Source organism: Oncorhynchus clarkii, unplaced genomic scaffold (genome assembly GCF_045791955.1).
Source record: "Oncorhynchus clarkii lewisi isolate Uvic-CL-2024 unplaced genomic scaffold, UVic_Ocla_1.0 unplaced_contig_12477_pilon_pilon, whole genome shotgun sequence".
NCBI lineage: Eukaryota > Metazoa > Chordata > Actinopteri > Salmoniformes > Salmonidae > Oncorhynchus > Oncorhynchus clarkii.
The window spans coordinates 2,593-13,847 of NW_027259238.1; the positions used below are offsets into that span (position 1 = coordinate 2,593).

The following is an 11,255-nucleotide window of genomic DNA, read 5'->3' on the forward strand; positions in this document are numbered from 1 at the left end:
AACTAGCAGGGTGAGCTAGTAAGATGAACTAGTAGGGTGAGCTAGTAAGATGAACTAGTAGGGTGAGCTAGTAAGATGAACTAGTAGGGTGATCTAGTAGGGTGAGCTAGTAAGATGAACTAGTGGGGTGAGCTAGTAAGATGAACTAGTAGGATGATCTAGTAAGATGAACTAGTAGGGTGAGCTAGTAAGATGAACTAGTAGGGTGAGCTAGTAAGATGAACTAGTAGGGTGAGCTAGTAAGATGAACTAGTAGGGTGAGCTAGTAGGGTGATCTAGTAAGATGAACTAGCAGGGTGAGCTAGTAAGATGAACTAGTAGGGTGATCTAGTAAGATGAACTAGTAGGGTGAGCTAGTAAGATTAACTAGTAGGGTGAGCTAGTAGGGTGATCTAGTAAGATGAACTAGTAGGGTGATCTAGTAGGGTGATCTAGTAGGGTGAGCTAGTAAGGTGAGCTATTAGGGTGAGCTAGTAAGATGAGCTAGTAAGGTGAGCTAGTAAGATGAACTAGTCATGTGAGCTAGTAGGGGGATTAAGCTAGTAAGATGAGCTAGTAAGGTGAGCTAGTAAGGTGAACTAGTAAGATGAGCCTGTAAGGTGAGCTAGTAAGGTGAACTAGTAGGGTGAGCTAGTAAGATGAGCTAGTAAGGTGAACTAGTAGGGTGAACTAGTAGGGTGAGCTAGTAAGATTAGCTAGTAAGATGAACTAGTCATGTGAGCTAGTAAGATGAACTAGTAAGATGAACTAGTAGGGTGAGCTAGTAAGATGAACTAGTAAGGTGAGCTAGTAAGATGAACTAGTAAGATGAACTAGTAGGGTGAGCTAGTAAGATGAACTAGTAAGATGAGCTAGTAAGATGAACTAGTCATGTGAGCTAGTAAGATTAACTAGTAAGATGAGCTAGTAAGGTGAGCTAGTAAGATGAACTAGTAAGATGAACTAGTAGGGTGAGCTAGTAAGATGAACTAGTAGGGTGAGCTAGTAAGATGAGCTAGTAAGATGAACTAGTCATGTGAGCTAGTAAGATGAACTAGTAAGATGAGCTAGTAAAGTGAGCTAGTAAGATGAGCTAGCAAGGTGAGCTAGTAAGATGAGCTAGCAAGGTGAGCTAGTAAGATGAGCTAGTAAGATGAACTAGTAGGGTGATCTAGTAAGATGGATTTTTCAGAGAATGAGAACTCTACCCTCTTTTACCCTCTATGATGATGTCATTGGAGGTCTCGTCCTTCAGTCCTGGAGGTCCAGGGTCTCCCACGTCTCCTTTCATCCCAGGCTCCCCTCTCTCTCCAGGGGGACCTGGACAGGCAAGGGGTCATCATGATAGTTATGGATGGATTTTTTTTTTTTTACTGATTTCTTTAAATTATTTAGTTTTGTTAGGTCTGTACCAGTGGAGGCTGGTGTCACTTTGAATTGGAAGATGGAATCATTGTAATGGCTGGAATAGAATGAATTACAAGTCCTCCAATTTAAGGTGACACCAGCCTCCACTGGTCTGCACATGTATAATTGAGCACTTGTGCATGGACAAAAAAAATCACATACCACCAACAGTGTCTGACCTTTTTTCCCTCGTCTCCCTGCAGGTCCAGGTGGTCCTGATATGCCTTCTGTAGCATTGACTCCTGGCTTCCCATCCACACCTGGAGTGCCTTGAACAGATACCATCCTGTATGATCATCGATAACTACATGTATGACTAGATGCATTTTTAATTTTTTTTTTAGAACATTGGGCCAGTAACCGAAAGGTTGCTGGATCAAATCCCCGAGCTGACATGGTACAAAATCTATCGTTCTGCCCCCTGAGCAAGTTAGTTAACCCGCTGTTCCCCGGGCCCTGAACAAGGCAGTTAACCCACTGTTCCCCGGGGCGCCGAAGACGTAGATGTCGATTAAGGCAGCCCCCCCCCCCCTCTTCACCTCTCTGATTCAGAGGAGGTTTGGGTTAAATGCAGAAGACACATTTCAGTTGAAAGCTTTCAGTTGGACAACTGACTAGGATATCCCCCCTTTTCCCTTTACAACTGACTAGGTATCTCCCTTTACAACTGACTAGGTATCTCCCTTTACAACTGACTAGGTATCCCCCCTTTCCCTTTACAACTGACTAGGTATCTCCCTTTCCCTTTACAACTGACTAGGATATCCCCCCTTTTCCCTTTACAACTGACTAGGTATCCCCCCTTTACAACTGACTAGGTATCCCCCCTTTCCCTTTACAACTGACTAGGTATCCCCCCTTTCCCTTTACAACTGACTAGGTATCCCCCCTTTCCCTTTACAACTGACTAGGTATCTCCCCTTTCCCTTTACAACTGACTAGGTATCTCCCTTTTCCCTTTACAACTGACTAGGTATCTCCCTTTCCCCTTTACAACTGACTAGGTATCCCCCCTTTACAACTGACTAGGTATCCCCCCTTTCCCTTTACAACTGACTAGGTATCCCCCTTTTCCCTTTACAACTGACTAGGTATCCCCCTTTCCCTTTTGTCATGCTTTGATTGATGCAAAGTGTTCTTGATTGATTTACCTGGAGGTCCTGGTGAGCCTGTAATGTAGGATGGAATGAATGGTTAGGAATGTACCTTTTTCTATTCATGTCCATTTCATTGTGCAATAGGCAACGTTTCAATGAGGCACTGTCTGTATTAAGGCTGTTGCTAATGTTTTTTTTATTTTAATAGTAGTTTTTTAATGTAGTTTTCAAAAAAAAACAAATGTGTTTTTCTTACCTGTCTGTGTACCCTAGATATTAGAAGAGCTATTTCAACAACACACCTGTTAAACACATGTCTTTTGTGCTGTTACATAGTTCCAACAGGACCTTGATCTGAAAGACACAAGTGAAGGGAAACGGGTGACAATAACAGCAACTTAAAGGACACTACAGCTTGGATCTTTCATTTAAAGACCCTTGCTCCCTTCGGTCTCAACGTAGTCTTTGATCTTTATTTCACCTTTATTTAACCAGGTAGACTAGTTGAGAACACCTTTATTTAACCAGGTAGGCTAGTTGAGAACAAGTTCTCATTTACAACTGCGACCTGGCCAAGACAAAGCATAGCAGTGTGAACAGACAGCAACACAGAGTTATTCCCTATATAGTGCACTACTTTAAACCACAGCCCTATAGAACCCTATTCCCTATATAGTGCACTACTTTAGACCAGGGTCCTATATAACCTTTTCTAAAAGTAGTGCACTATACAGGGAATAGGATATATTTCAGACGCATGCTCAGTTTTCCTCCTCTTAATCATATATCCACAGACTTCCAATGAGATGATTCTTGGCACGGGAAGGACATTTCTGCTAATCCCAGAAGACTGAAAAAGAGGAAATGACTCTGAACATATGGAGAGTGAGAATACTAAACTATTCCAGATTGAATCTTCCTTCCTCGAAACAAACTCTACAGTAACTTAACGTTGTGTAATCATAAATGATGATCTACATGCATAAGAAAAAAAAACGTGTGAAAGTCCCAGCTGGTCTTGTCTTAAACTGTAACGTAGTCTTGTTCCAGTTTATACTCTACATACCACATAATTTATGGTATGATCCAATGTGGCTCAGCACTTGCAACACCAGGGTCTTTGTTGGGTTCAATTCCCACCGGGGGGGATCAGTACGAGAAAGAAGTATGAAAATATATCCAGTCACTAAATTACAAAAATAACCTATAATAACTATCTACCTGGGGCGGCAGGTAGTCTAGTGGTTAGAGTGGAGGGGCGGCAGGTAGTCTAGTGGTTAGAGTGGAAGGGCGGCAGGTAGTCTAGTGGTTAGAGTGGAGGGGCGGCAGGTAGCCTAGTGGTTAGAGTGGAAGGGGAGGCAGGTAGCCTAGTGGTTAGAGTGGAGGGGCGGCAGGTAGTCTAGTGGTTAGAGTGGAGGGGCGGCAGGTAGTCTAGTGGTTAGAGTGGAGGGGCGGCAGGTAGTCTAGTGGTTAGAGTGGAGGGGCGGCAGGTAGTCTAGTGGTTAGAGTGGAAGGGGAGGCAGGTAGTCTAGTGGTTAGAGTGGAAGGGGAGGCAGGTAGTCTAGTGGTTAGAGTGGAAGGGGAGGCAGGTAGCCTAGTGGTTAGAGTGGAAGGGGAGGCAGGTAGTCTAGTGGTTAGAGTGGAAGGGGAGGCAGGTAGTCTAGTGGTTAGAGTGGAAGGGGAGGCAGGTAGTCTAGTGGTTAGAGTGGAAGGGGAGGCAGGTAGTCTAGTGGTTAGAGTGGAAGGGGAGGCAGGTAGCCTAGTGGTTAGAGTGGAGGGGCGGCAGGTAGCCTAGTGGTTAGAGTGGAAGGGGAGGCAGGTAGCCTAGTGGTTAGAGTGGAAGGGGAGGCAGGTAGCCTAGTGGTTAGAGTGGAAGGGGAGGCAGGTAGTCTAGTGGTTAGAGTGGAAGGGGAGGCAGGTAGCCTAGTGGTTAGAGTGGAGGGGCGGCAGGTAGCCTAGTGGTTAGAGTGGAAGGGGCGGCAGGTAGCCTAGTGGTTAGAGTGGAAGGGGAGGCAGGTAGCCTAGTGGTTAGAGTGGAAGGGGAGGCAGGTAGTCTAGTGGTTAGAGTGGAAGGGGAGGCAGGTAGCCTAGTGGTTAGAGTGGAGGGGCGGCAGGTAGCCTAGTGGTTAGAGTGGAAGGGGAGGCAGGTAGCCTAGTGGTTAGAGTGGAAGGGGAGGCAGGTAGTCTAGTGGTTAGAGTGGAGGGGCGGCAGGTAGCCTAGTGGTTAGAGTGGAAGGGGAGGCAGGTAGCCTAGTGGTTAGAGTGGAAGGGGAGGCAGGTAGTCTAGTGGTTAGAGTGGAAGGGGAGGCAGGTAGCCTAGTGGTTAGAGTGGAGGGGCGGCAGGTAGCCTAGTGGTTAGAGTGGAGGGGCGGCAGGTAGCCTAGTGGTTAGAGTGGAAGGGGAGGCAGGTAGCCTAGTGGTTAGAGTGGAGGGGAGGCAGGTAGTCTAGTGGTTAGAGTGGAAGGGGAGGCAGGTAGTCAAGTGGTTAGAGTGGAAGGGGAGGCAGGTAGTCTAGTGGTTAGAGTGGAGGGGGAGGCAGGTAGCCTAGTGGTTAGAGTGGAGGGGCGGCAGGTAGCCTAGTGGTTAGAGTGTAGGGGCGGCAGGTAGCCTAGTGGTTAGAGTGGAGGGGCGGCAGGTAGCCTAGTGGTTAGAGTGGAAGGGGAGGCAGGTAGCCTAGTGGTTAGAGTGGAAGGGGAGGCAGGTAGCCTAGTGGTTAGTGTGGAGGGGCGGCAGGTAGCCTAGTGGTTAGAGTGTAGGGGCGGCAGGTAGCCTAGTGGTTAGAGTGGAGGGGCGGCAGGTAGCCTAGTGATTAGAGTGGAAGGGGAGGCAGGTAGCCTAGTGGTTAGAGTGGAAGGGGAGGCAGGTAGCCTAGTGGTTAGAGTGGAGGGGCGGCAGGTAGCCTAGTGGTTAGAGTGGAGGGGCGACAGGTAGTCTAGTGGTTAGAGTGGAAGGGGAGGCAGGTAGCCTAGTGGTTAGAGTGGAGGGGCGGCAGGTAGTCTAGTGGTTAGAGTGGAGGGGCGACAGGTAGTCTAGTGGTTAGAGTGGAAGGGGAGGCAGGTAGCCTAGTGGTTAGAGTGGAGGGGGAGGCAGGTAGTCTAGTGGTTAGAGTGGAAGGGGAGGCAGGTAGTCTAGTGGTTAGAGTGGAAGGGGAGGCAGGTAGCCTAGTGGTTAGAGTGGAAGGGGAGGCAGGTAGTCTAGTGGTTAGAGTGGAAGGGGAGGCAGGTAGTCTAGTGGTTAGAGTGGAAGGGGAGGCAGGTAGTCTAGTGGTTAGAGTGGAAGGGGAGGCAGGTAGTCTAGTGGTTAGAGTGGAAGGGGAGGCAGGTAGCCTAGTGGTTAGAGTGGAGGGGCGGCAGGTAGCCTAGTGGTTAGAGTGGAAGGGGAGGCAGGTAGCCTAGTGGTTAGAGTGGAAGGGGAGGCAGGTAGTCTAGTGGTTAGAGTGGAGGGGCGGCAGGTAGCCTAGTGGTTAGAGTGGAAGGGGAGGCAGGTAGCCTAGTGGTTAGAGTGGAAGGGGAGGCAGGTAGTCTAGTGGTTAGAGTGGAAGGGGAGGCAGGTAGCCTAGTGGTTAGAGTGGAGGGGCGGCAGGTAGCCTAGTGGTTAGAGTGGAGGGGCGGCAGGTAGCCTAGTGGTTAGAGTGGAAGGGGAGGCAGGTAGCCTAGTGGTTAGAGTGGAGGGGAGGCAGGAGCGGCAGGGTAGCCTAGTGGTTAGAGTGGAGGGGCGGCAGGTAGCCTAGTGGTTAGAGTGGAGGGGCGGCAGGTAGCCTAGTGGTTAGAGTGGAGGGGCGGCAGGAGCGGCAGGTAGCCTAGTGGTTAGAGTGGAGGGGCGGCAGGTAGCCTAGTGGTTAGAGTGGAGGGGCGGCAGGTAGCTTAGTGGTTAGAGTGGAGGGGCGGCAGGGTAGCCTAGTGGTTAGAGTGGAGGTGCGGCAGGTAGTCTAGTGGTTAGAGTGGAAGGGGAGGCAGGTAGCCTAGTGGTTAGAGTGGAGGGGCGGCAGGTAGCCTAGTGGTTAGAGTGGAGGGGCGGCAGGGTAGCCTAGTGGTTAGAGTGGAGGTGCGGCAGGTAGTCTAGTGGTTAGAGTGGAAGGGGAGGCAGGTAGCCTAGTGGTTAGAGTGGAGGGGCGGCAGGTAGCCTAGTGGTTAGAGTGGAAGGGGAGGCAGGTAGCCTAGTGGTTAGAGTGGAAGGGGAGGCAGGTAGTCTAGTGGTTAGAGTGGAGGGGCGGCAGGTAGCCTAGTGGTTAGAGTGGAAGGGGAGGCAGGTAGCCTAGTGGTTAGAGTGGAAGGGGAGGCAGGTAGTCTAGTGGTTAGAGTGGAAGGGGAGGCAGGTAGCCTAGTGGTTAGAGTGGAGGGGCGGCAGGTAGCCTAGTGGTTAGAGTGGAGGGGCGGCAGGTAGCCTAGTGGTTAGAGTGGAAGGGGAGGCAGGTAGCCTAGTGGTTAGAGTGGAGGGGAGGCAGGTAGCCTAGTGGTTAGAGTGGAGGGGCGGCAGGTAGCCTAGTGGTTAGAGTGGAGGGGAGGCAGGTAGCCTAGTGGTTAGAGTGGAGGGGCGGCAGGTAGCCTAGTGGTTAGAGTGTAGGGGCGGCAGGTAGCCTAGTGGTTAGAGTGGAAGGGGAGGCAGGTAGCCTAGTGGTTAGAGTGGAGGGGAGGCAGGTAGCCTAGTGGTTAGAGTGGAGGGGCGGCAGGTAGCCTAGTGGTTAGAGTGTAGGGGCGGCAGGTAGCCTAGTGGTTAGAGTGGAAGGGGAGGCAGGTAGCCTAGTGGTTAGAGTGGAAGGGGAGGCAGGTAGCCTAGTGGTTAGAGTGGAGGGGCGGCAGGTAGCCTAGTGGTTAGAGTGTAGGGGCGGCAGGTAGCCTAGTGGTTAGAGTGGAGGGGCGGCAGGTAGCCTAGTGGTTAGAGTGGAGGGGCGGCAGGTAGCCTAGTGGTTAGAGTGTAGGGGCGGCAGGTAGCCTAGTGGTTAGAGTGGAGGGGCGGCAGGGTAGCCTAGTGGTTAGAGTGGAGGGGCGGCAGGGTAGCCCAGTGGTTAGAGTGGAGGGGCGGCAGGTAGCCTAGTGGTTAGAGTGTAGGGGCGGCAGGTAGCCTAGTGGTTAGAGTGGAGGGGCGGCAGGGTAGCCTAGTGGTTAGAGTGGGGGGCGGCAGGGTAGCCCAGTGGTTAGAGTGGAGGGGCGGCAGGTTAGAGTGGAGGGGCGGCAGGTAGCCTAGTGGTTAGAGTGGAGGGGCGGCAGGTAGCCTAGTGGTTAGAGTGGAGGGGCGGCAGGGTAGCCCAGTGGTTAGAGTGGGGGGCGGCAGGGTAGCCCAGTGGTTAGAGTGGAGGGGCGGCAGGTTAGAGTGGAGGGGCGGCAGGTAGCCTAGTGGTTAGAGTGGAGGGGCGGCAGGTAGCTTAGTGGTTAGAGTGGAGGGGCGGCAGGAGCGGCAGGGTAGCCTAGTGGTTAGAGTGGAGGGGCGGCAGGTAGCCTAGTGGTTAGAGTGGAGGGGCGGCAGGGTAGCCTAGTGGTTAGAGTGGAGGTGCGGCAGGTAGCCTAGTGGTTAGAGTGGAGGGGCGGCAGGTAGCCTAGTGGTTAGAGTGGAGGGGCGGCAGGTAGCCTAGTGGATAGAGTGGAGGGGCGGCAGGTAGCCTAGTGGTTAGAGTGGAGGGACGGTAGGTAGCCTATTTGTTAGAGTGGAGGGGCGGCAGGTAGCCTAGTGGTTAGAGTGGAGGGGCGGCAGGTAGCCTAGTGGTTAGAGTGGAGGGGCGGCAGGTAGCCTAGTGGATAGAGTGGAGGGGCGGCAGGTAGCCTAGTGGTTAGAGTGGAGGGACGGTAGGTAGCCTATTTGTTAGAGTGGAGGGGCGGCAGGTAGCCTAGTGGTTTGAGCGTTGGACTAGTAACCGAAAAGTTGCAAGATCGAATCCCCCGAGCTGACAAGGTAAAAATATGTTGTTCTGCCCCTGAACAAGGCATTTAACCCACTGTTCCTAGACCAGTTAACCCACTGTTCCTATGCCGTCATTGTAAATAAGAATTTGTTCGTAACTGACTTGCCTAGTTAAATACAGGTAAAAAAATTAATCAAAAATAACCTACTATAACTCACTTCGTAGACACATAACATACTGTCTCTAATTCATGTAGTAAATATTTCTGAGGATTCTTACCGGGACCATAGAGTATGTCATCATTATCATCATGTCCCTGTCGTCACGTTTCTGCTGTCGCTTCGTCTGGTGTTTCCCAGCCTGGCTCCTCTTATTGCGGGGTCGGCCATGCTGCAGCTCCCTTTCTGCCTCCTCTCTGCCTGGGTCTTCCCTGCTCGTCCTGTGGGGTGATGTCTGCAACCCTGATTCCTCTGAGAGCACCTGCAACCTATCAGTCTCCTCTCCAGGGTCCATGCTGGTCCTGTGGGAAGCTTCCTCTCCAGGGTCCATGCTGGTCCTGTGGGAAGCTTCCTCTCCAGGGTCCATGCGGGTCCTGTGGGAAGCTTCCTCTCCAGGGTCCATGCTGGTCCTGTGGGAAGCTTCCTCTCCAGGGTCCCCGCTGGCCCGGAGGGATACTGCTGCAGAATGATGCAGCACGGCGCCAGAAGTCTCTGAGAGCACCTGGAGCTGTAGATCCAACCGGGCCAGGTGGGCTGACAGGTGCATGTGTTGCACCAGAAGGAACACCAAGCCTGCAGAGCTCAGGACCGTAAGAGCACAAGTCCCCAACAAGAAAACTCGTAACATCCCTGGGAGTCCCAGACAACCACCTCCACCTCCCTCCCTCATCATCCTACTTCCTGTCCTGAGTCCTGACAATTCCCCCCCCCCCCCAATTTAAAAAAAAAATGTGAAATATGCTACCAGCAAGGTTTTTAGTTCACTGTTTCCTCTCCAGATGTGTTCCACTAGTCCCTACTAACACACACAACACGGTGATCTGGGCGCATACATCCGATACGCATACACACAGAACTCAGTGATCTAGACGCTGGATCTTACATCCACCGAGGCACAAACATACCACGTTACAGACAGTTGTATGCTATTTCTAGGTAACAAACGAGAGACAGTTCTGTAATTCTATTGGATGAAATCCGAAGAAACGTTGTAGTAAAGCTGTCCGAAGGCACAGAACAACTTGTCTTTTCTTTTCTGAGTGTCAAGCGAGATTTCATTGCGCAACTCTGGAAACTTCTGGAGAACAGCTTCGCGTCCAATGTCTTTTGACTCGATTTATCATCCGCAGCAGTGACCATATATAGGACATGACATGGATTCAGCTGCATAGGGACTTTTCCTTTTATCAATCTAATTTCACATTCTTATTGTGGTGTTTTTTGGGAGGGGTTGATTTATTGCCAAGTGCATGCTGCTTGAAAATCAAAAAAATTGCAAAAAGTTTTTCAAGATAATTCTGAACAAGGAAAGCATTCTTTAAGTGAACAAGTGAGACTTGAACTGAGCCCATTGAATGATGAGCGCATAGACCAGTACGCTCTGTTATAAGACTTTCTTTGTTTCTGAAAGCACCATGTTAACATCCTTACATACAGTAATATCCATAATTGTACTGGCACGTCATTTCCACATAATTATTTTCCTGTAGCACCAATCCACAATGGCACAGAGTAGGAGTGTTGATATCAGTTCCCTTTCTGTCGGTCACTCAGTATAACATACAGTGATATCAGTTCCCTTTCTGTCGGTCACTCAGTATAACATATGTAACGGATGTGAAACGGCTAGCTTAGTTAGCGGGCGCACTAAATAGCGTTTCAATCGGTGACGTCACTCTACTCTTGAAGTAGTGGTTCCCCTTGCTCTGCAAGGGCCGTGGCTTTTGTGGAGCGATGGGTAACGATGCTTCGTGGGTGACTGTTGTTGATGTGTGCAGAGGGTCCCTGGTTCGCGCCCGGGTATGGGCGAGGGGACGGTCTAAATTTATACTGTTACACATACAGTGATATCAGTTCCCTTTCTGTCGGTCACTCAGTATTACAAAAGAGGGCCTTCAGAAAGTATTCACGACTCTTGGCTTTTTCCACATTTAGTGTTACAGCCTGAATTTACATTTGATTAAATGGATATTTTTTTGTCACTGGCTTACACACAATAATGTCAAATTGGAATTATGTTTTTAATTTTGTTTTACAAATGAAAAGTTCAAATGTCTTGGAGTCAACAACCTTTTGCAAGACTAATTTTCAAATAATAATAATAATTATTTATTTCACCTTTATTTAACCAGGTAGGCCAGCTGAGAACAAGTTATCATTTACAACTGCGACCTGGCCAAGATAAAGCAAAGCAGTGCGACACAAACAACAACACAGAGTTACACATGGAATAAACAAGCGTTCAGTCAATAACACAATAGAAAAAAAAGAAGGTCTATCTATATACAGTGTGTGCAAATGGCGTGAGGAGGTAAGACAATAAATAGGCCATAGTAGCAAAGTAATTACAATTTAGCAAATGAACACTGGAGTGATAGATGAGCAGATGATAATGTTCAGGTAGAAATACTGGTGTGCAAAAGAGCAGAAAAATAAATAAAAACAATATGGGGATGAGGTAGGTAGATTGGGTAGGCTATTTACAGATGGACTATGTACAGCAAGTTCAGGAATAAAAAATATGCTTAACAAGTCTCATAATAGGTTGTGGCAAAGAAATTAACTTCATGTCCAGAATACAAGCATCATGTTTGGGGAAAATCCAACGCAACACATCACTGAGTACCACTCTTCATATTTTCAAGCATGATGGTGGCTGAATCATGTTATGAGTATGCTTGTAATCGGCAAAGACTAAGGAGTTTTTCTGGATAAAAA

At 49.5% G+C, this 11,255-nt stretch overlaps 1 protein-coding gene across 1 annotated transcript; it reads right to left on the minus strand.

The window, feature by feature from the left end:
* Nucleotides 1–1,197: 1,197 nt before the first annotated feature.
* Nucleotides 1,198–9,165, minus strand: LOC139399909 (gliomedin-like; the record flags this gene model as incomplete). Its single annotated transcript, XM_071145035.1, has 5 exons — nt 8,599–9,165; nt 2,786–2,837; nt 2,538–2,555; nt 1,566–1,655; nt 1,198–1,299 (listed from the first exon to the last, which is right to left on the minus strand). Coding segments are annotated over exons 1-5 (829 nt in total), but the record flags the coding sequence as incomplete, so codon positions are not given.
* Nucleotides 9,166–11,255: the final 2,090 nt, after the last annotated feature.